General features: G+C 37.5%; 1 protein-coding gene across 15 annotated transcripts in view; it reads right to left on the bottom strand.

Annotated features, from left to right (window-relative positions):
* Positions 1-25,563, bottom strand: part of Grip1 (glutamate receptor interacting protein 1) — a 383,234-nt gene that overhangs the window by 136,957 nt on the left and 220,714 nt on the right. For all 15 annotated transcript variants that reach the window (XM_048805484.1, XM_048805527.1, XM_048805545.1 and 12 more), the window contains one exon: positions 1,310-1,445. In XM_048805484.1, coding sequence (XP_048661441.1) covers positions 1,310-1,445 — 136 coding nt within the window. The remainder of the gene's footprint in view (positions 1-1,309; positions 1,446-25,563) is intronic.

Here is a 25,563-nt window from a genome sequence, read left to right as displayed (position 1 = left end):
AGTCTGAAGGAGAAGGGGTAAGGTGCTCATATTCCTGTCAGCCTCTCCTATGAGTAATACCTTTGCATCAGGGAGCAATCAGCTAGATTAAGCTTATAAACTGGATATGTGGGTTGATTATCAAAAGTAGTCACTATTTCAGATGATACTTTATAAGACAAGAACTCTAAACTTGGAATTACGTGGACAAGAACATTAGTGTCTAGGATTTAAGGACCCCTGATCTCACTTTTTTTTTTAAAGAGAGAAAGAGAGAGAGAAGAGAGAGAATTTTTTTTTAATATGTATTTTTCAGTTTTCAGTGGACACAACATCTTTATTTTATGTGGTGCTGAGGATGGAACCCAGTGCCCCGCACATGCCAGGCGAGCGTGTTACCGCTTGAGCCACATCCCCAGCCCCTGATCTCACTTTTATTGGGGGGTATCAGGGATTAAACTCAAGGGCACTTGACCACTGAGCCACATCTCCAGCCCTATTTTGTATTTTATTTAGAGACAGGGTCTCACTGAGTTGCTTAGCACCTTGCTTTTGCTGAGGCTGGCTTTGAACTCACGATTCTCCATCCTCAGCCTCCCAAGTCCCTGTGATTACAGGCATGCACCATCACGCCCAGCCTGACCTCACTTTTAATAAAGCTCAATATTCCATCTTGCTGAGGTAAATTTAGAATGTATCTCTAAAGCAAGCCCACCCCTGGCCGGTATCTAGGACGTTTTGCCTTTGCAATGTGAGAATAATTTGCAGTTCATGGGAAGAAGGCAAAGTGAGAACTTCCCCTCCAAGCCTTCTGTCCTTTGGAATTATCTCTTTATCTTGGTGGAAAGGGCAGTCTCACAAGCAGAAAATCAGAAAAGCAATTTTTTTACTTGGAAATGGGACATTGGGCCTCCCACTCTTCCTGGCCAGCCCTGTCCCTCTGTGGACGCATCCCTGGATACATAACATGGGTCATCTACTTCACTTTGAGATGATCTCTGTGTCTCATCCCCACTGCAGCCCGTCTGCTGTTTGATGGCACATTTAGGTCTAGATCTATATATATGTTAAAATTAAAATCTTATCAGAGGCTGGCTGCCCCTTAGATGACATAAGAAACCTCCCTAGTGACTTCAGTGTAGGCCAGAAAAGCCACTGGCAGGTCTGGGGAGCAGCTTCTGAACCGTGCCCTGCTGAGCTTCTGGGGGGACGTGCTGCCTGGCAGATGGCAACTGTCATTTATTTATTAGTGACCTTTTCTGATAGAGCTTTAATTTTTGAATTAATTATACCCCACGTCTCTTTCCCATTTCCCCACAGAGGCAGTTACCTAGCAGCGATTCCGCCCTGCCGCAGGTTGGACACCCGTGGCTTGCCATCCTTGTCAATTCCTCCGGACACAGTCAGACCCAGGGTGGTGCCTTCCTTCTTCATCAATTCAACCACAGTGGAGCCCTTGAATTCCTCTGTAAAAGAAAAGCGTTTGTCCTATTAAATGAAAGCAGCACCACAGATACTATTTCATGATTAGGTGACTTCTCCCCAGAAACTCTTTTCACTTTTTCTTCTATGAGAAAAGATATCCATGGTCTCCTTCCATTGTAAGCTGCAAAGTGTCTCATGAAGAAGTATGCACCGTTAGCATCAAGGTAGATATTCCACAAGGGCTTATTAACCAGCGCCAGTGGGGTAGTTTGCTCTAGGTTGGCAATAAATAGACTTATATACCAATGATGATATTCAGCTTCTGTTTCCTACCGTTCCCTAGTGACTTTCTCTGAATTCTGTCCTTGTAACTCCAAAAAGAACAGCTGAAAGTCCTAAGATAAGAAGTTAGAACAGGATTTTAAATAACAATACAAATGCATATTGTGTAGTAACAGACTCCAAGTTCCTGACACATTTCAGCTTAGGAAGCCAACTGACAGGAGAGAGAGCTCTCCACAGGTTCAAGAAAAATATTACCAACTTTCACTTTTTTGGTCATTTACAAACCAAGTACCAAATGGCTCATGCAACGACTGATACAATTTCTTGCTGAATATGTCTCAGTATGGCAAAGCAGTGTTGGTCCTCCGAATTTCAGGGTAACTGCTATCAATTTATCAATATGCACCCAAATCGTAAAATCTCACAGATCTTGTGGGAATAATGTCTTTACACCAAGAAGAGATTCAAATCTTTTGATCTGTCACAAAAAAAGAAGGTAAGAAAATATTAAGAATATTTTTCCTTTCATAAAAAAATGACAAGTCAGTATTCACATATCCAGAGGCTAATTATGATAAATAGTGTTTTAGAACTCCTATGATGTTACTCTTCTCTTTACTATTTGCTATCTTTCTGGATACAAATGGGGAAACTAGGTGCTTTCCCATCTTCTCCAAAATCAAAGGCCTGCTTTGACCCCAAATTTCAGGGTTATAAACTTTTGGAACATCAAAGACACTTATATTAAAATGCAAGAACAGACTTGCTTTTTCAAAGTCAAATTAAAAAACAAACAAACAAACAAAAAAAAAACTATTGCATACCTCCATCCTTTTCTTAATTACATATAACAGTTCATTATAATTTTAAAAACCTCTATGAATGCTTATCATCAAGGTTTTAAAATTGTTGCTGCTGGTATATAATTCTACTAGGCAATAAAAAAATTCAAATCAGGGAAAGAAAGAATCTTTCATCTAGCCTACTGAGAAGAATGGAGTGCTTGGGGAAAGGAAGCAAGGGTCATCAGGTCACTCATTTCCTTAGTGCCACAGAGAATGTCATTCCAAGCAGGGCAGTCAAGGTTTCCAGGCTCTGTCCCAGCCCAACATTGCTGGGGGCCTGCTTTGACCCTTCAGTCTCACAGCACTACAGGTATGAGCCGACACTGCCTTCAATGCAGAAGCCGAGGAAGAGGGTATGAATGCTTATGATGTCAGCTTCATGCATTACATTTTATATGAGAGACCAAATAAGGATTGAAATTCAAGAACCAAAATTCTTATCAAGTGCATAAAAGTTCAAGTTCTTTTATATTTTTTGCCAGAACCATTTGTAACCATGTCCATTGCTGTGCTTTTCACCTGTGTCTCCTTAAAACAAAATAGCCCCTCACATGCACCATAGATACCCATATGGGCCCAGATGATATTTGAAGAGATGAACTTAACAAATAACCCCTATAAATCCTGTTGGTAGAAGGCAGGGTGTCAATTTTTTAAAACTAAAGTTAATAATTAAAATAACAAAGATGACAGAAAAAAAATGATGGGTGACTATTCTCACCACAGAGCAAAGAAGTGCGTAACATTTTTGCCCAAAAAAGAATTCTTTGCACTTTCTTGGATTATGCAGAGTAATCCTGTATATTTAAACTTTTAATTTTAGAAATTTCTTTTTCTATTTATTTTATTTATGCACCTAGGGGTGCATAACCACTGAACCACATCCAATGCTCTTTTTATTTTTTATTTTGAGACAGCATCTTGCTAAGATGGTTAAGGCCTTGTTAAGTTGCTGAGGCTGTCTCGAACTTGCGATCCTGCTGCCCTGGCCTCCTGAGCTGCTGGGATTACAGGTGTTCACCACTGTGCCCAGCTATAGACCTTTCCTGAAGCATAGGAAGCATAGTGTTTTTTAGAGCCTAGTCAGAAATTTTCAAAGACACAACGATGAAACAGTAATGCCAGGCATGTGAGAAGTAAGTTTCCAGTTATAAAAATTTTGTCTCTACTCATGTTTTCAAGAAAATGCTTCTTGCATAAAATGGGACACCATCAAACAGGTTTGGAAGCAGTCTTTATGGCAGAAAGAAGTCAGTGCAGTTTTGTCTTGAAGGAACCCAAGCCCTTCCCAGGTTTCTTGCTGAATCTTAAAAATCTAAAAATGTCAATAACTATTTTAATTTATTCTTTAAAATATAAATCCATTGATCTGGCTACTCTTTAAACTGGTAACAGTCAACTACCCTCCCATTTAAAAATATTTCAAATCTTTTTCTAAGAGCTAGTTTTAATAACAAGAAAGAAAATATTTATGCCCCAGTTATTGGAGCAATTTATGCATTCAATAACTTACTGAATGCTACTATGACCCAAACATTGAAGCACTAAGATGAAAAAAAAAATGAAGGCCATTATTATCCTCAGGATGCTCAGCCTAGTCACAGAGGCAGAGTCACAGGCCACTAAGCCACAGGGCAGGTTGTGAGGAAAGCAGACACAGAGGAGATAGTCCTGGAAACAATGTCAACCAAAGACTTGGGGTTAATGCAACATCTATTTCACAATTTTGTCTTCTGACAGATGTGTTGTAATTATTGATTAGGATTAGCTGAGCAGGGCAGACCAAAGAAGGGATATATAAATTAGGTAACAATTCAGGAGTAAATGTACAATATTGTTGCAAGAAAATGCACTGAATCACAAGAATGTTGACTGCCAATAAGTATCTTTAGTCCCAAAGGAATTGACTAAATTCATTATGGGTGTTTCCAAAGCGGGTAGGAGAGAAGAGGTGGTTGGAAAGGGAGGAACCTGCTTCTGGAATTTGCTTTCAGCTAACTTCCATTCTCTGCTCAAGTAATCAATCATTTTGTGTCTTTTTTGGTGTTTAATGTTTGCATAATTATCTAATGGCAAAGAGAAATGAAGACAGATGCATTCATTTGCATGAGTTCACTTATATATCAAGGCTTAGTGAATCAACACTGCAGTAAAACAGGGGAACTTGGGCAAGTCAATATGTACTGACAGTTTCTTTCTTTTGTGATTTAAATTGCGAATAATCCTTCCCAAATGAAGAGGACCAAACAGCAAACATTATAGTTTTTCCAAATTAGCAATCAGCACAGAGAACAGATGATGCCCAACCAGCAAGGAATGAGATGGATCTGGATTTGACATTTTCCTTAATCACCATATTTAATTTTTAGAGAAGAAACTACAGGTTTATATCTGTACCACTGCTTACTCATATAACCAACAAGAATCTCACTGATAGAATGGGATTATTTGTTTGCTGTTTCTCTTTGGACTTGTTATTCAATCTTTTAAGTTACTGAACTCTAGAAAATTTTAAGAAAAACAACAATGACACTTGGTAATTATGTAAAAGTTTTACAAACAAATTAGAAAATTTAATAGCACAGCTTTTTACAAATTAATATGCAATAATAATACCCAGGTAGACTTTACATAGTCAAACAACAGTCATCTAGAAGTCATGGTAGAGAGAAGACATCCCCTTCAATAGCCAAAAAGTCACATCTCCAGGAAAAAAAAATCATGAAAATGTACAAGAGTTATAGGAAAAAAAAAACCTTAAAGAACTTCTGAGGGATATAAGATCAACATAAATGGAAAGACAATCCATTCCATCATTCAATAAACACTGAATGCTAACCATGTATCAAGCAGTTCTAGGCACTGAAGATAAAGCACCAGACAAAATGAACAATACTCCAGCCATCCAGGAACTAATATTCCAGTGGATGGCATAGCCCAACATAAAGCTGTGTCAGTTCTCCCTAAATTAGTTTATAACGTTAACACTATCAATAAAAGTCCCCATATGATTTTTCTGGTACAAGATATATTTTACATTATTGCAAAAATAGAACATATAACCTTGCAAAGATTCTGTGAAAAATTGGGTTGCCAACATACACTAGCTCACCCTTTAAGACTGCTGTGAAAGAGTAAAGAGAGCCTGCTCATGACACCTCTCTGAAAGAGGTAATAGAATTGTGATTGGATGTCACACTACCAATCATGTCTCCCTGAGGGATTGTAAAAAGTACCAGACTTGCAGATACAGGGGACTAGAGTGGGGAGGCCGGAAAAGTCCTCAGCATCGGCTTCCCAAAATTAGTCAGAGTCTAGATTTGCTCGGATATGTGGAAAGATAAAACAAAGCAAAACAATTGACAAACAAAAACAGAAAGCAAAGAAGTATCATACGCATAAGGCATCCTGGACCCACATCAGACTATCTTAGGTTTTGTAACACCACTTTGCATAGAGTAAATGTATGGCATCATATATGGCATAATAATCACACTTTGTGCTGTGAAAACCTTGGTGTTTGGAATCTCCTGCCTCATTGCTAATGTTTTTTTAAAACTATTACCACAGAAAGGGCAGTTACCCCTAATTTTTGACAGGTCCCTGAAATTCAGGAACTACATGTGCAAAGCGGATAATAGTAACTTGAGTTGCTGAAAGAGGAGAAACACACAAATTGTGATAACAGAGTGACAAAGGCAACTCAAGAGTTGAAGAAGGGCTGTGACTGGTGAGTCCTAAAAGGGCCCTGCTCTGCCCAGGCCAGCAGTACTCTGGATCTTTCAGGGGAGTGGTACAGGAAGGACAGTCTTAGGTAGGCAAAAGGAAAGAGGGGAGGTGTTAAAACCAGAGCAACAACAAATGGTAGGAAATTTTATGGATTCTGGGAAACACAAGTCTTTTAGTTCCATTTGTAATTCCTCAATGCTGCCTGCATGGGGGAATTACCCTGATAGCTTTTAAAATACTGATGCCTGGGCTCACCCCAGTCCAATCCAATCAGAATATCTTGATGGGATTTTGTATATTAAATTTTAAAGACATTTGAGAACCTACAATTATCTCATAGATCCCTTGTGCCCTTTACCTTGTTTTCCCCAATGGTAACATGATGCAAAACTGTAATATAATATCACATCTGGCATGTTGGCATGGATGAAGTCAAAACACAGATCATTTCCCTCACCTCAAGCATCTGGTTACCCTTTTATAGGGACAGCCATATACCTCCTTCTCCTATCCCTTTCTTAACCCTGGAAACCCCTAATCTAGTCTCTATTATCATAATTGTGCAATTTCAAAATGTTGAATAAACAAAATTATACACAGTGAAATCTTCAGAGTTGACCTTTTATACTCAGCTTCATTCTGTAGTGATTTGTTCAATATCACTAGACAAATCTAGTGGCAATAGTTCTCTCCTTTTTAACACTGAGTGGTATTCCATGGCACAGATAGGCCTGAGTTTGTTTAACCACATACTTATTGAAGGACATCTTGGCTGTTCCCATTTTTTGGCTATTATGACTAAAGCTGCTATAAATATTCATGTACAGTTTTCATGTGAACATAAATATTCATTTCTCTGGGATAAATACCCAGGAGCATAATTTGTGGGTCATATGGTAGGCGCATATTTAGTTTTCTAATGAACTGCTCAACCATTTTCCAAAGTAGCTCTATTGTTTCCATTCTCACCAATTGTGTAAGAGTAATTGAGCCTCTCTGCATCCTACAAAGTATTTGGTGTTGTCACTATTTTTTTTTATTTTTACCCTTCTGATAAGTGCATAGTGATATTCTAGTTTTAATTTTGGAGTAATTTTTGGTGTTTATTTATTTACTTATTTGGTAAAATGGCTCTTCATCCCTTTTCCCAACTTCCTGATTAGATTGTTTGATTTTAGAGTGTTGAGTGTTGAGAATGTCTTCGAAGTTACAGATCCTAGTCCTTTGTTGAATACATGGTTTGCAGATATTTTCTCCCAGTTGGTAGACTTTCTTTTCATGCTTTTAGAAAGGTCTTTCATTGAGACTCTGGTTTTAGTTTTGATGAAATCCAACTGATTGATTTTTTCCTTTTATGGCTCATGCTTTTATCAAGTCTAGGAACTCTGTGCTAAGCCTTTAATCATCAAATTTTCTCCACTGTTTTCCTTACAGTTTGTAAATATTTTCTATAATTCTTATAATATTATGATGTATATTTTAAGTCTGTGGTCCATTTTGATCATTGAAAGTATGAGGCTTTGGTCAACATTCTTCTCCTCTTTCTCCTTTTTTTTGCTTATAGATGTCCAATTACTCTGGCAACATTCACTGAATAGGCTATTTTCATTTACTAAGTTGCTTTTGCATCTTGTCAAAAACCAGTTCGAGCCAGGCATGGTGGGGCACACCTGCAATCCCAGAGGCTCTGGAGTCTTAGGCAAGTTGGAGGCCAGCCTCAGTAACTTAGTGAGGCCCCAAGCAACTTATTGAGATACTATCTCAAAATTAAAAAAATAATAAGGACTGGGGATGTGGCTCAGTGGTAAAGTACTCCTGGGTTCGATCCCTAGTAACTCCTCCCTCCAAAAAAACCCAGTTAAGCATGTTTCTATGGGTCTATTTCTGGGTTTTCTCCGTGTTTGTTCCATTATACAATACAGTATTTATTACTGTAATTAAATAATATCTTGAAATTGGGCAGAACAATTCTTCCCACTTTATGCATGCTTTTAAAAATTGTTCCTTTGCTTTTCCACATGAATTTTGAAATAATCTCTTCTATAGTTACCAAAACTGTTGTTGAGATTTTGATAGAATTTGTGTTAAACTTTTTTTTATCAACTTGAAAAGAATTTACATCTTTACTCTAGTGAGTCTTCTAGTCCATGAAAGATGGCATGTCTCTCCCATTATTTAGATTGGATTCTTTGATTTCCTTCATCAGCATTTTTTTAGTTTTCAGCATACAAATTTTTTATGTTTCATTACTTTTACATCTAAGTATTTCATTTTGGGAGAATGATTATAAATGGCATTTTATTTTTAATTTCAAGGTACACATGTTCATTGCTAGCATACAGATATATGATTGATTTTTTTATATTTATTTTATATTCTGTGGCATCACAGAACTTAGATTTGTTCTGGGAAGTTGTTTTCTTTTTTAATAAATTCATCAGGGTTGTCTATGAAGATAAGCATTTCATCTGCAAGCAGAACCAACTTTATTTCTTCTTTTCCAATCCATGTGCCTTTTACTGACCTTTTTGCTCTATGCACCCACTGGACTCCCAGCACCAGGTTGATTAAGAGTGGTGAGAGTGGACATCCTTACCTTTTCCCAGTCTTAGGGGGAAATGTCTCATTCCCCTCTAATTCTATTTTTCTGGGAGCTTTTATCACAAATGGGGTTGAATTTGGTCAATTTTTTTGCATTGGTTGATATGATCATGTGATTTTTCTTTACCTTGATTTTTTTTTTTTTTTACTTTGAGTGATTTTTGTAATACTTGCATCCCTGAAATAAACCCCAGTTGGTCATATGATGTAACTATTGTATGTTGTTGAATTCTATTTGATAATAATTTATTAAGCATTTTTCATCTGGGCTGGGGCTGTAGCTTAGTGGCAGAGCACTTGCCTATCATGTATGAGGCCCTGGGTTTAATCCTCAGCACCACATAAAAATAAACAAATAAAATAAAGGCATTTTGTCCATCTACTACTATAAAAAATGTAAAAAAAAATTCATCTATATTCATGAGTAGTATAGCCTGTAGTGTTCTCCTTTGTATATTTTTCTTTGGTTGTGGTATCATGGTAATAATATTAGCTTCCAAAAATGAATTGGAAAATGCATTTCTTTTTCTGTTTTCTAGAAGAGATTGTGTAGAATGGTTTTCAATATTTGGTGGAATTTTCCAGTGAAATCATGTGGGCCTGGAGATTTCTTTTTGAGGAGTTTTAAAATTGCAAATTCAATTTCCTTCATAGTTACAGGGCTATTTGAATTATCCTCTTGGTATTGGGTGTGTTGTAATTCATGTTTCCAAGAACAGATCCATTTCAATTAGATCAAAACCTCTGCAGTTGGGGTTTGTTTTGTTGTGTGTTTTGTTTTGTTTTTGCTTTTTTTAAAGTTCTAATATGCTGCCAAGATTGAGGCACTAATTTAGGGTTTGGTGTATGAGGAGAGATTGGCAGAAAAGACGTGGGGAAGCAAACAGAGATTTAGACCATGAAGGATCCAAGAAAAGTGCTCTGATTAGAGTTTGATAAAAGGTTAGCCTTTGGCTTGTTGTTAGTTGAAGCAATAGTTTGGCATTAATGGCATGAAGTGTTGGGGAGAAACACATTTCAGCTGTGTCAAAGAGAACCATTAAAAAGCCACTGCAGTAATACAATGCATTAAGTTAGGTCAGATTATGTCAGCAAATCCAAAAATAAAGAATAGCTCACATATAACAGAAACTTATATTTCTGTTCATAATCCACATCTAGATGGGTGTTTCTGATCAGCAGTCAACTTCTTTGTGTCTCTGCTATCCCTTAATGCTTTGGTTCCCCAAAACATAGAGATACCTTAAGTTTCATGGTGAAGTGATAGGTCCACTCTGGGTCATTTTATATTTTTGAGAGAAACACAGCCATACTAGATATCTGTTGGACACAACAGTATCTCCTTACTTGAGGCAGTTTAGTTCAACATTTGATCATAATACATTGCTTTTGGTGATGTCCTGTCTTTCCAAAGCTGATTTCTGTGCAATGATAAGAAGCAAATTCCATGTAAAAATCAATGTGAAACAAGAAGTGAGGTTGTCAATGCTTAATCTGATTTGTGGGTTTGAGAATTTGTATGATGTCCAACAAACACATTTTTATGGTTACTAGGCACTTGTGGTTTACTTAAGAATGAAATAAACATATTTTAAACTTTCTATTTATGTTTCTCTTCAAATAGTAAATAGGTTGTTTGGACAAAATATGAATTAGGTTGTTTGGATTTAACTACTTCATAAATTGAACTATTGTATTTCATTTGGCTTGGGGTGCTGTAAAAATTTTACTGAGACACTAGGATTCTGTGAATAGAGAAAGTTTGGGATCTTCTGCACTAGGAACATATCCTATCTGTGTTCAGTAGAGTGGAGGGGAAAGAGAGCTGAGGTAAAATCCATCACTGGCCTGCAGATATTCTCAAGGGTATGGCTTATTCCATGTTCACACCTACCTTCAAAGAAGACTGAGGGTTAGAGTCTTGACAGGTTCCCAGGCAATAAGGTAGGGTGGATTTGGGGGGATGGGTATTTGACTATGTCATATATAGTTAATGCCTGAGAGACTAAAATATACCACTAGTTATATGGGTGGCATGAACTGCAGATATGTTAATGAAGAGAAATTCCTTTGAATTAGAAACCAGTTAGGAAGTGGGGAGCTAGGAAGAGGAGGGTCAAGAAGATCTCAAGTTTTCCAACTTGCATGATTGGTGGGTGCTGATGTCCATCACTGAGAAAGGGAAGCTAGGAAACAAAGGAAGTTTGTAGAGTTGTGAATGATTGGAACAGAAGCCAATATTCAGCACAGTATTGAATAAGAGAATCTCACTGAGAATTAAATACCAGACTGGATATTTAACCTTAGTTTTTGTCAAGTTCCAAAGTGGTAAGACCCTCACTCCATAGATACACCACAAAAAGAGAAAGTGTGAAAAAGAAAAAAAAAAAACAGAGAGAAAGTGTGGTAAAGCAACAATAGACACATGCTCAGCAAAAGAGGCACTGGTAATGCTCCTTACTCTTTGAAGTTCCATCAAGTGCATACATTTTTTAAAATACCATGAACAGCAAAACAGAAATGCCATCAATGAGAACTCCCTATAGTAAGTCACAAATTTTGAAATGCTGATGTCAGAGATAGTGTTTTGTTCTCTGCTGTGTCTCCAGGGTCTGGAATGGTGCCTGGAACGTTTGCACCCTAGTAACTGCTGAGGGCATGAGCACATCAGTCCTGACACAGGGCATTATGACAGGGCAGTGAGCAGTTTATGACAAACAGAATTATGGCTTCATGGTGCAGATGCAGAATGATAAAGAGCAGAGTCTAAACAAAAGCAGAGTTCCTTTCCTATGCTTGTTGGTTGGTCATTTTAACTGATGCCATAGCAAGGGGGCTGGGGCTTATATCAGAATACAAGTGCTATATCTGCGTACTAATTTTGCAAAGAATATCAATGCTTACGCTACAATTTTATCTGTATATTACTTTTAGTGGTAGCACTAAGAAGTGTATCCCTCTCAGGAAATAAATAGATGCTTTTTCCAATATTCATTTCAAGCACCTCTTAATATTGCCTGGTTCAGCAAAGCTGCAGGGATCAAAGCTGGGTTTCTGTGATAAACAGCATTTTTCAGTTCTTGCACAGACTAACAGAGAAAAGGTCTTCTGGCACTTTCCACTGCTGTGTCACGACATGAGGGATGTACCAGAATTTTCCTCATCCCCTGGGAACATGAGCATAAATTAGATTAGTGGCAGGGATGAACAGTATATAAATATTACCCAGCACAAATATTCGTGTGAAATAAAATTATGATCAGAATTTATCTCATGCAGTGAAGGGGAAGGATGGATTAATATCTATATGTTTCTTCTTGGAGCATTAAAAAAAAAGGAAATCTACAAACATGCAGTGCCAAATATAAAAATCAGTGACTCCTAAAGTATGTGACATTTAGATCAGGGTTTTCAAATGTATTATCCTAGAAAATTTTTTTTTTAATTTCTTTTTAGTGATACATTACATTAGAATTCATTTTGATATAATTTTTAAAAAAGCACAGAATATAATTTGTAATTAGATCAGTTTTTAAGAGAATACATAGATGTGGTCTCTATTGTTGGTACAACTGATTCAATACCAAATATCTCCTAAAGCATTCAGTGAAAAAAATCATTGTTTTTAAAATATGAAAAGTAGAATTCGTTTTGTCTTCCACTACTCAAAAATCAGTTATTTGTCAAAATTTGCTATTAGTCTTCCTGGTGTTAATAATCGATTAACAAGGCATTTGATCTTTCTGAAGCTTAGTTACCCCTAAAATAAGGATAACAACAGTACCTATGTTCCAGGGTATTTTGAAGACTAAGTGACATATTTCTTATAAGTAACTTATAATCTGTCACATAGTGTTTATCTAAGCCATGACATTACTGTCATTATTATTATTTTTATATCAGAAGATTATAAGTATGCAGATTCTCAATCTTCTACTGTATTTTGATTGCTATGAACATAAAAAAATAATTAGCAGTGATATTTAACTGTTGGTGGAATCAGACTATTTGGAGAATGTAATGAAATTTGTGAACTCATCCTAGAAAAGTTTTATATATGATTTCAGGGAAATTCATTCTTAAGTAGGGATTACTCTAGAGTCCGTCTAAGAACTCGATAGTAATAGCACCCAAATCTATTAGTCCTATATTCCTATAATCAGCTAGTGATCTAAATTAAACCAGAACTCAAATTATTAAGAGATAGGAAGTGGCTCACCTTGGTGAAACCTCCTCTCTTCCAGAGCATGACTGGCCAAGTGATACACAATCAGTCACAAGAGTCCATAACCCAGAAAAGGCATTGGCAGGAGATCTAGAAATGGTGCCTACTTCTAGAATCCCAAGCAGTTTTCCTTTGGGAAAACATATGATCTGTGATTTTAACTTGTAAGTTGCATTTTTAAAGTTGTTGGCATGATTAAAAATTGGATTCTCCAAGTTAAGCATATTGTTCCAACTTACTTACAGATTATTCTTGATTTCCAGTGTTCCCTTACAGAAGTTAGCTACATTCTTCTTATAACTACTTGTAGACTGTTTTGGACCAAAAATATTTTTGAGTACTTGTAATTGCCAGACTCTGTGTTAGGAACTAGCATTTCAAAGATAAATGATCACAGTTTCTATTTTTCTGTGGGTCACTCTCTAAATATCTAAAAGACAAATGTCTATACCAACAACTTCAATGAAGTCCATGACAAAGCCTGGGAGACTGAGAGCTCTACCTGTAGTCCTGGGAAAGTCTCCTGTAGACTACAGATGTATATTTATAGGTTTAAGTTCTTTAGATGAAAGTAGGAAATTTATTTGTAATATGACTATCATTTCTACCTAATAGGAAGAGAAATGGAAGTACTAAAAATTGCTCAGTAAGTTAGTGTTAATAATAATAGATTAATCAATTTAGTAAATTAATAAAATATTGCTGGAAAAATTCATTTATTTTGCCTATCTGTTTGTATGTCTTGTTTTGATCAATATCTTATGTTGAATAATTATTTGGATATAAAAAAAACAGAGCTACTGTGCCAGGGATAGAATGGTCAGATGCCCTGGTCTGGGAGTCCAGCCAACAGCAAGGAGCATGTTTCCTTCAGGTGGGCAGGTGAGAAAAAAGGAGCACTTTGGAAGTGAGGGACTATCCTAAGACAGAGAGACATCAGATGTGTACTGCAGATAGTGAGAAGGAATCTCTGTTAGGTAGCCGAACCTTTGTCCCAGGAAGAGGCTAAATGCCTCCATTGCTCTTGTTTCTTCAAACTGAGAGAACAATGCTTGGAGTCCCATACACCATGGAAAAGAAAGGGAAAAAAAGGTAAATTCTTCCATGAATCAAACATCTTAAATAATCAGGTGAAGTGGATACTTGGTTGGCCTCTTCCTTTCAGGAATATCCAAGAACCCACCAATCTAGCATGAGCTACACTACCTGACTGAAAACAGAAATTAAAATAAAAAATTCTAGCTACTTCTCAAGATTATCCATCATTTTAAGGCAGTTTATACTTTTCATAATGTTCTCATGTCCATTATCTATTTTTATTTAATTTTTTTAGTTGTAGTTGAACACAACATCTTTTTAAAAATTTATTTATGTTTATGTGGTGGTGCTGAGGATTGAACCCAGGGCCTTGCACACTTGAGGCAAACGCTCTACCGCTAAGCCACAACCCCAGCCCCATTATCTATTTTAACTTTCAGAATAACCCTGAAAGGAAGACAATACTCCCATTTTGGGGTTTAGGGAAACTGACACTTGAAAATCAGGGTTCTTTTCTTAAGTGGCATTTTGAATCTATTTTAGGTCCATGAAATTACCTCCTCATAAAACTGGATGCTACACATTTTTAGACTCATCATAAAGTAATTGCTGAACAGTAGGCATAGGAATATGTAAATGAAATACTATTGAGAAAAGGACTGAAAAACAAGGCTGGCCTCTGGCAGACTCCAAGCCACAAGGGTAACAGTAAATCAGTAGTTCTCATTTGTTACAGATGCCTGTATGTCAGGACTATGTATTTGACTTCCACTTGTTTTATAAGATTTGATCCATTTTAAATAAAGGAACAGATGGAAAACTAATAGTGCAGTCGGTGCAGATAACCAAGAGGCAAGCCATCGCGGAGCCCTGCAGACTCTCCACAGGGGAGCCAGGAAGCCTGCTGCACAGTGAGTTTGAGTTTTATTATAGCCCTACTGAGACCCACCAGGATGCAGGATGGAGGAGGCTGTGCCATCCATATCAAGGACACTCTCATATAGTACTTTTGGCTTCCTTTACCGTGTACCTACTGTCATACCCAGTTCCTCTGTGAACACTGCAGTGGGAGAAATTAACACTTTCTGGTAGCTTNGGGGGGGGGGGGGGGGGAGGGAGTGTTCTCTTCTGGCCCCTTTTCTGTTCAAATGTTTACCTTATTCTCCAATAAGAAACAATTATATTCTTGCCCCTAAAAAATTGTTTCCCATTAGAGTGAAAAGTAAGGAAATGAGTAGACAAACCAGTCACTGCTACTTCCTCTTTGATTCCATTCTTTATATTAATACTTCAATCACCATATGTAACACCACCTTACCCAAATAAAACTATCTTCTAGTCTCACTCTGTTTGAGATGTTTTTGTCTTTTTCAATATACCCATTCATCTATCCATCCATCTACCTTTCCATTGAATATCTGTGGATCATTTACTAAATGCCAGGTACATTGATATCTTGTTAAAAAAAGATACAGACTTAGTTCCTGCTCTCAAATAATTTTTATTATAGTAAAAATTAAAGTTCTCAAGCCATTGAAGAGCTTAACAACATGATCAAGGGCTTAGTCTGGGGACAACTAAGGACAGCCACCTAACAAATATTTGCAAATGATTCATTAAGCCCCGGAAAAACTGACCATTTTGCTTTGGGAAAGTCATTAGGCCCTCCCTATGACTTAATCTCTAAACTTTAAAATAAGAAAACTGAACTATATGTTTTAAAAATTATCATATTTCAGGCTGGGAATGTAGCTCAGTGATAGAGCATTTGTCCAGTACGTGTGAGACCCTGGGTTCCATCTCTGGTATTGCAAAACATTTTTAAAAATAAAATAAAATAAAAATTAAAAATTACCATATTTTGTTGACTTCAAAATGCCATCACTTATAAGACACTTATTTTATTTACCAGTAAGAAAAAAATTTATTGTCAATTAAATTACAACATAAAGATTTCTTGCCACTAAGATCTTAAAATTTTATACTTATTAAAGAGAACAAAATATGTATAAATGGATAAGAAAATGTAAATGAAATAAACCAGTTAAGATATTTATCCAACTTCTCAATCCTCTGAATCAGTGTCATTGATGTCTACATTTTCTATATGATATTGTTATTCTGTGCCATTGATAACACTGGTGACAAAGCACTGACTAGAAGGTGTTCTATAATTGTCCCTGGATGTTGTTCAAGGCTGATGAGAATCCTACACAAAATTTTGATGCATGTGCTTCCTTGATCTTGTGGGACAGGGTCAACATAATGCATTAGAGAACAATGCAAATTTCTTTCTAAAATGGTCCTTAAAGGTTCATTGCTTGAAACTTTAAGAGGTTGTATTTAATCATATTTCCATGAGTTATAGCTGGTAAAAGTATATGCAGAAAATAATGATGACATCATAACCCCTACGGGCTTAAGTACAACTATCAAACACATCCAAGTCTCACAGGTGTTGAAATGTATTGGGGTTGCAAGTGAGTGGTGCTTAGGATATATAAAATGTGTTTCTCCAAATTCTGTTTTCAACTGAAATTCTTAAGGTAGAAAAAAAATAGGTATATCCATCCCTAAGTATCTGGTTCCACATTCTGCTACTCTTATCTGTTTTCTCTCTTGTTCTTTTCATGTAAGATTTTAAAAATGTTTCTATTGCTAAAAAAAAAAGTGGGACCCCCCCTGCCCCCCGGCCATCAGCTGACAGATATGGCTATTCCCAGCTGTGGCATCCTGTAGGTCTATAATAATAATGCACAGGTTGAGTTACTGACTCTATAATTTCTAAGAACTTCTTTGGCACAAGCTTCGTACAAGGTCTTAAGAGATTCCAACAATGTATTCATATAGTCTTTGGGTTTGTCAAACTTGAAAAAGATACTTTTGTATTCTCAAATGGTATAAACTTGAGCACCACAAAACCTAGATCTTTCTTTGATATTCTAAGTCTACATCCTTGTAGCATTTAAGTTGGCCAGGAGAGTTACATGCATTTGATTTTTTAGAAACCCAGAATCCTAAGATGACAATATGAAGATTTTTTTTTCAAGGTTAGATAACTTGCCTAAGGACACATAATGGGCAAATCATTTTGCTAGAATTTTAGACCATCTGTTTTAATTCTATATTCATCCTTCTTTATACAATATCATCAGTTAACATGAATTGTCTTGGCTTGACCAAATTGCTAGACTCTTATCAAAAAAGTTCCAAATTCTAATAAAAAGTTCTAAGACTATATTTTATGTAAATATAAAATATTAGAACAAAATATTGTTCATGCATGAATCGTGTAAGTCACTTTCACACAATGGATAAAAGAATCTTTCTGATTTGTATTGATAGTGACTTGTCAAACCTTTGTTTGGAAGGCCACACCAGATTCAGAGAATAATAACTTTGTTTTAAAATTCTGGGGAAATATGCCTTAATGAATATCTAAAGGAAAAAGGTTACTGTCTTTGTTTGTTTTACTTAATCTTTGTTCATCTCAGTGATATATGCACATACAAGAACATATTTTTCTCATCTCTGAAATCTGGATACATATTTCCTGAAAATATATTACTACTCTATTTCCTTTTTCTATTGCATGTTTCCTTTAATAGATGTATCATGTGGGCTAAATATAATATCAATTCCTGTTATCAAGCATGAACAGAACAGAGGACAGTTTCTCTTTAAAAGCACAATGCCCTACCAATGCCTTTAAAATCCATTAGAGAATATCTCACCAAGCCCACAAGAGCTTTACAATAATTACTTCTTTCACCTAGGTGAAAAAGGACATATCTGTCAACCTAAGAAGTGCAGAAGCAATTAACACCTTAATACTCTACTGGGAAATTGCCTAAATTAGAGAAATAACAGGAATGCTTCATGGTTTTTGTATTTCTAATATTTAGTTATTAGAATGGATGTAGAGTCCCTCAGTCATTCCCACATACCCTCCCCAGCCCAACAGAGCCATGGACAGGTGTGTATGCATGAGATGGTATGTTTGGGTATTTGTGCAGGGGGTGCATATGATCATTGGGTCACATTCTTCAGAGACTAAATTCAGAAATAGGGCTGACACATGCACTGATAAAATTAATATGCAAGACTATGAATGTTGTAAATCAATAACCTCTCAGGCATACAGAACCTATCTCTGGATTCTGTGCTGCCATCCATAGAGGCTTTATCAGTCCTCTTTCAGCACTGGGCTACTAAATAGAAAGTTTATATTTATCAGTTCTTCTATACACATAGCAGGGCACATTAATAAACTGGGCAGTGAATCAGATGGGTAAAGTCACTTGTCCTTTAACAGCAAGATCCAGGGAGCCTAGAAGTCCAATTGGTTAACTCTCCTTTTCCTAGTGATGTTAGGTGCCCTTTTGGCATGAAGCCTAGGTAAACAAATATGGTTAGGATTTTGAGAGATACAGAAACAATAAATAAAGCACAGGTTTCTTTCCTTAGAAGACAAATAGTAGTAGAGGTAAAAAGTATTTCATTCATTTCTCCCACCATACCCTAAAAGTTGGCTATTTTATGAAGCACCAGGGCAACTCTTAGAATATTCAGAGAAAACCATATAGGATGCTGTAGTTCCCTGTTTTTCCACAGGTAAGATCAGATCAACAAAAAGAAAAAAAGACAGCATACATGAAGAAAAACAGGAATGAAGTCAGAAAGATTCTGGAGGAGGCTGGGAAAAAAGAAGGCAGTTCATCCACTGTGTCTGGCAGCTGAACAAAAGTCACAGATGACCTTTAGCATCATCTGGTTCAAGACCTGCCTCCACTTGGTTTCCTTTACCGTGTACCTACTGTCATACCCAGTTCCTCTGTGAACACTGCAGTGGGAGAAATTAACACTTTCTGGTAGCTTCATTGAAGGATAACTGATAGTTATGAAACACTTTATATGACTGACATAGTATGCTGCAATAGGTAGGCTTTGGTGACCTAATGTCCCTAACTCCTCCTTGGCTTTGTTCCCAGCTGTTGGTATGGCCATGACATGTGACTTGTATCTAACTAGAAGAATATGGCAAAGGTTCCAGATGTACGTTATCATGTGTATGTGATTCTGCACATCATGCTGGAGACTTCCCTGCCTTGCAGGCTGGAGGAAGCAGGCAGCTGTGGGGGACTGAAGACAGCCCCTGGCTCACAACCAGCAAGAAAGTGAAGCCCTGAACTGAATTCTGCAAGTAACCTGAGTGAACTTGAGAGTAGATCTTTCCCCAGTGAAGCCTCAGCTGAGACTGCAATCCTAGCTGACATGTTGATTAGAATTTTGCATGACCCAGAGAGGGCTAGGTATGCTGTGCCTAATATTATGACCCAAGAAACTGTGAGATAATGTGTGTGGTTTAAACTGCTAAATTTGTGGTAATATTTTACACAGCAGTGGCTAACTACTACAGATGTTTTATATATATATAATATATTATTAATTCATATAATCCCCATTATATTCTCATTTCACACAATGGGAAAACTGGAGTATGAGACGTAAGCAAGCAGCTTAATTCCATGTAGCAGGGCTGGCATTCCAACATTCAAACAAGGCATCTAGCTCCAGAGCCTGTGTTCCTAACCAGCAAGGTGCACTGCCCTTCTGTACTTCTTAGAAAGTTCTACCTTAAGTTGTATCCAAACCCAATTTCCTATAACTTATCACAACAGCATGAGTCATATATCCGAATGCAGGTTAGATAAACTAAACAAAGAAGGCTGTGTGTAAACTGACCAGTGGCGTATGGGTGTGAAATAAGGCCAGGAGTTATATGTGATACCTTTTTTTTTTTAAAGGTTCATTTATTTTTTTTTTTTAGTTTTCGGCGGACACAACATCTTTGTTTGTATGTGGTGCTGAGGATCGAACCCGGGCCGCAAGCATGCCAGGTGAGCTCTCTACCGCTTGAGCCACATCCCCAGCCTTATATGTGATACATTGTGGGCTGTCCTCAGCCAGGGGAATGATGATGGTTTATTAACTGGTAGCATATGACTTCTAGTTCTGCCTCTAAGATCATTGAGAACATGTCAACCCCTTTTTTATATGACTTGAAATACCTGAAACCATGGATCATTTTTGTTTCTAATCCTCTATTTTCTCCTGCTCATACAAATGGTGAGAGCATCTCATTTTTGTTGTTCTTTTTGGCAGATGGTCTTCTTGTACATATACAAGTGTAAGAAAGACTGTTGGTTCTGTGTAGTATCAGCTGACAGAGATACCTCCTTGTCTCTCTCTCTCTCTCTCTTTTTTTTAATCTCTGGGGCTGGGTTTTATATGCCCACCAAGATATGGTAATAGCCAGGCAACTCCAATGCACTGACATTCCTTTTTGTCATTTTTTTTTTTGTGGATTTAACAACTTACTCTTCATGAAGATCTTTCCTAATAACCTGTAGACAGGATGCAGCATTGTGAGCTGAAAATTCGTGGCTTTGAGGCTCATGAAGAATGATACCCAAAGTCTGCAGAGAGAAGCAAGATTTTTGGTGGGATGCTATAGGGTTGTATTGGAACAGCAATGCTCAAATTTCTTAACATCTATTAAATGTTTATCAAATTTGTGACTCATTCACTGCTAAGAATAACATCATATATGTGATGATCAGGAATAAAGTAAATCATTCCAGAGCTCTTGAAGGAAATGTTCAGTTTTGGATATCTTATGCTAAAGAGCACTGGTAACTACAAAAAGACAACCAGGGTATGGAAACAGTGTTACATACATCAATACTGAAAGAAGGACTGTATCTTCCTTGTTTTAGTAACAACAACTCTAGAAAAAGGTTTTAGGTGTATTGAAGAATCAAATGACCTACTTTAGGAAGATTCAGAAGAATTAGAAAAGCCAATGAGTCAAAGTTCAAAGGGGGAAATTTCAACCCCCTCATATAAGGAATGTTTAACAGGTAGAGATTCAGAAAAGGTTTTGTGAGATAGTAAATTTCCTGCCTTTAAAAATATTAAAGTAAAAGAAGCTATATGTGAAGTTTTCAAAAAGCAGAATACAAAGGGAAGAAAATGTATGTATGAGCATCTGTGTGTGGTAGATTTAGGGAGTTATTAGTGAGAGATTAGTGAGAGCATGCCATGTCCTGACACTCCCTCTCATCACTTTGTAAGGATGATGGACAATAATGATGAGATCTTACAGTAAGTCATGAAAGGAGAATCTTTAATTCAACAAACAGGGGCTGCACCCAGCTATGAATCCTGCTAGGCAAAACTCTGTGGGGGAATATTTAATAAAGAAATGCTTTCTTGAATTCAAGGAACTGCCATCTTAAATCAGAGATAAGTCTAGAATCCAGGAAAATAATTGCAGGGCAACTTGAAACAGGATGAACTAAGCTGCATAAAGCCTTCAGAAAAATCACAAAATGCTCTGGGTGTTCATAAACAGAAATGCTTATGGAAAGAAATTGTAGTAGGAGAGCTGCAAATGGAAATGGAATGTGCTACATGGAGATGACATGGGGCAGGAGCATTAGAGGGGTAAGTCAGCTTTATCCCTTTTTGATTTGAGGAGGCAGGGCTGGTGAGAGAGAAGAGTGTGGCATTTAGATGGGAATGTACTTGTAGTGCAGGGTAATCCTCTGACATTGCCCTAGGTAATCCACTTTCCCAGTCTTTGAAATGACACCTGCTCCTCCCTTGGTAAGCCTTCAGCATCCCTTTCTTCTCCAGCTCTCTGTGAGTGACTTCACCTTTTTTATCCCTAAGAAATAGATCCATCAGAGGGGACTCACATATCATCTCATGGGAACTTTGGCACCCTCCTGCCTTCTGCCCTGCCTTTCTTTTTGCAGACTCTGTTTGGGCCCCCAGTCTTTGTCCCCTGAGCCTCTTCAAAAGCTTTTCTTTTCCTTTGCTCCCCCTCCCTTATACAGCGCTCTCCCACTTCAGTATATCAAATCAGCACATGAGCTTATTGAACCCTTTCATATATGAAATGTGTGTGTGTGTGTGTGTGTGTGTGTGTGTGTGTGTGTATATATATATATATTTATATTTATACATTTTTAAAAAATTCCCCCCAATCCCATGTTCCTTCTGTCTGCCATCCCATTTCTGTTCCCCTTGATGGAGTTGTTTGGTAGAGCTGTCTACATTCTCTGTCTCTGTTTACTCAAGCCCTGATCTCACCTCAGGTCGGCTTTCCCTCACACATTTCCATGGAAATTATTCTCATCAGGTCTTCTGAAACTCCCTCCCCACCAAGTCTCATGGTCAATTCTCAGACTCATCACATTCATTTTATCATCACTATTTGACCCAGTGTTTCCCTTCCTCCTCAGCAGCACGTGGCTCTTAGCTTGGTTCCCGGGGTACCAAGTCCTCCTAGCTTTCCACTAACTGCTTCTGTTCCTTGGTGCCATGTGTTGGTTGTCCCTTATTGCTGATCTCTGAGGGTTGGTCTGCACCAGGCTTGGATCTTGGATCTCATCTCAACCTATTGGCTCTACCTCAATTTCACCCAATCCCGGGGAAAATACCAGGTACACATTCATAGCTCCAAAATGCATATCTCCAACCAAGCTCTATTCTGAGGCCCCCACTCACCTCTTGCATTCATCCTCTTCTTCCTCAGTAGCTCTCTGTCTCTGTCTTCTTCAAAATTTGGCCCCTTTTCTACTACCTCCAGCTCTACTTCTGCCTCCATTTTTCACTACATCCACCTTCAAATTTTAATCATTTTTCACTATTTCTCTGTCCACCATCATATTTTGCCCCCAATACTGTAAAAGCCTGCTAATTGGTCTGTTTTCACCATTGTCTCCTTAAAGTCTCTTTTGCATATAGCAGCTAGAGAGGTTAAAACAAAAAACAACCCCATCAGTACCTCACCTGCTCAGTGGCTGCAATGACTTTCTGTCACACTCAGCATCCAAGGTCTTATTCCAGCCTACAGACTCACAGGATCTCTCCTGTCTCTTTCTCCAGTCTCTTCTCTTACCAATGTCAGCCTTGTGTCTCCCATCATTTTAGGCTCACTCAAATGTGACTCCCTCATGGTGGCATAGAGGCCATCTTGACTTTCCTTTGGAACACAGCCCAGGCCTTTCTTCCTCCACCACACTCTACGCCTTATACTAGTTTATTTCCCTTCATTGTGCTCAACATAGCCTCATCTAATGTTAGAGATGCACTGTTTGCTGCAGGTTTGTCTTCCCCACTACCATGCCAACTATAGGGGCGTGGAGGTTTACAGGCTGAGTTCACATCCATGCTCCTAGAATGACACCTGGCACGCGGTGGGTGCTGGATAATTACATGTTAAATGAGTATATGAGGCTCAGTTTGGAGGAATGCTTAGGATCAAAAAAATGAGAGGTTTATTATTATGGACATAAGGAGCAAGTAAAGGATTGGTTGGACAAAAAAGGAGCAATGCTGTGAAGCACACATGGGTGTGAGGTGTAGAACTGATGCATAGTGGTTCACATTCCATGCCGAAAGCAGGGAAGCACCAAGCTGCTATCAGAACAACCAGAACAGGGTTGCCTGCTGTGTAAAGTATTTCCACCTAAAATCTGAAGGGGTAGTCCTTAGAACAACTGCTCAATATCTAGCTCAGTAGTAGGTTTTAGAAATGTGTAAAAACATTGAAGAGTTATGAAATATTCTTGTTATTTCCTAAAATTTGGGTAAATATTATTCAGTGTTTATCTTTTAACTATAAGTTGATGGGGTTTTTTTCCCATTTTTTAGCAGAACCCGAAATGTCTTCTGCTCCTGCTTAAATGACGTGTTTCTGCACTAAAAATCAACAACTACTTATTGATGTACCAATAAAGTGCATGGCATTGGAGTTCTCAAACTCATTCCATCTGAGAAGAATCTCATGTTTCCCAAAGTATGGTGAATATAAACACTGATGGATTCCAGATGATTTCAGGGGACTTATAAACCTTTGTTTTAAACTTTTAGTTGGAAACATATAAAATTATGTTGGGAAAAATAATATTAACATACCAATTCTCAGATATTAAGGTTTAAGAGAAAACTAAGAAAATGAATCAATTTAAATTTACTGAAAATCATGTTAATTATAGTAAGGCAGAATATATGTAACAAAATTTATGAACATGATATAGGAGTGATTGAACTTTGGGAAGCTGTTCAAAGTCATTTAAGGTGGAAGGATAAAAGAAGAGTTATCAGTGGGCTTCAGAACACAATGCTATAGTAAACTGTATAAGATACTTCTTCACCTTCCCCAATGCCAGTCAAGCAATAAGACATTCACTGAGCCTAAGTCTCTAAAGTCACTTAATTTTAAAACACTGAATTGAAGGTCTCTCTAACCTAGAGAATGGGAAAATTAATATTTTTTTAGCGCAAAAGCTATTGAAGGAAAAGTCTTTCCATGTAGCTTTGGTCCTCATATCCTCGAGCCTTCTTATAAAATGTTTCTCAGATATAGATGACCGAGTGTACCAAGAGCCTGGCACTGTGCCTGTGCCACCATTCCTTTAACACAGGGTTCTTAGGGAACCTCAAGGCATAGTCTTATGTCATCACAAATAAATTTCAACTAAATTGCACACTAGAGGAATTATTATTTTAAAATCACTTGCTGAATATGTACCACTTTCTTGTACTTCAGCCATGCTTACTAAGGCATGAGAGAAGTTCAAACAGAATAGACTGCCATTGCTCTGAATTGCTAATGAAAACTACAACACTGAACACACAAATCAAGCTGCTCATTTTGCCCAGCGCTATTTGAGAACTCAGTACATACCCCAGTCACATAGCAAACTGGATCAGGTCTCTGGGGGAAATCCTTAATGTGTACCTGCCATGATAAGTAATAAGTTCTACTTTGCATTGCTCTATTTATAGACTTGAGCTATTTTTCACACATTTTTAAAAACCCTTTTCTATAGCAGAACAGCAGAATGAATCACTTTCATCTTGTCAAGTTTATTGTTAAATGATGTTCAAACGTTTTCTTCAGATGTTGGAGGACTACCCAGACATTTTCTGCTTAAACAGAAACAAATGAGGCTGGGGAGAGATCTCTGGCCTTTAAAAAGTTCTTACCTTTGAGCTGAACTATATTTCATTCATTAGTCCTGGGCAGCAGATAGTTTCCTTAGAAATGTGATATTTGGTGCCTCTTCAAAGCCAATGTGCCTGTATTTGGAGAAGCATTCAATGAGGCAGAAAACATGTGGGAATATTTACTAGTCATGAGGTCATAGAATTGGCACAGAGACCTGCCTGGTGGTCTTTGCTTTTTCATTCATTCATTCCACAAGTACTGGTTGAACACCTAACATATGCTAAGCACTGTTCTATGCATACAGATATAGTAGTGAAGAAGACGTTTACAATACTTGCCTGCATGGAGTTTATGTTTTACCTATGGACTAAGAGAGATAATGAGAATATGTTTATCAGTTAATTTTAGAC

The sequence above is a fragment of the Marmota marmota genome, unplaced genomic scaffold, assembly GCF_001458135.2.
Source record: "Marmota marmota marmota unplaced genomic scaffold, marMar, whole genome shotgun sequence".
Classification (NCBI taxonomy): domain Eukaryota; kingdom Metazoa; phylum Chordata; class Mammalia; order Rodentia; family Sciuridae; genus Marmota; species Marmota marmota.
Note: the sequence above shows the minus strand (reverse complement) of the source record. Positions and strands in the feature narration are given on the sequence as shown.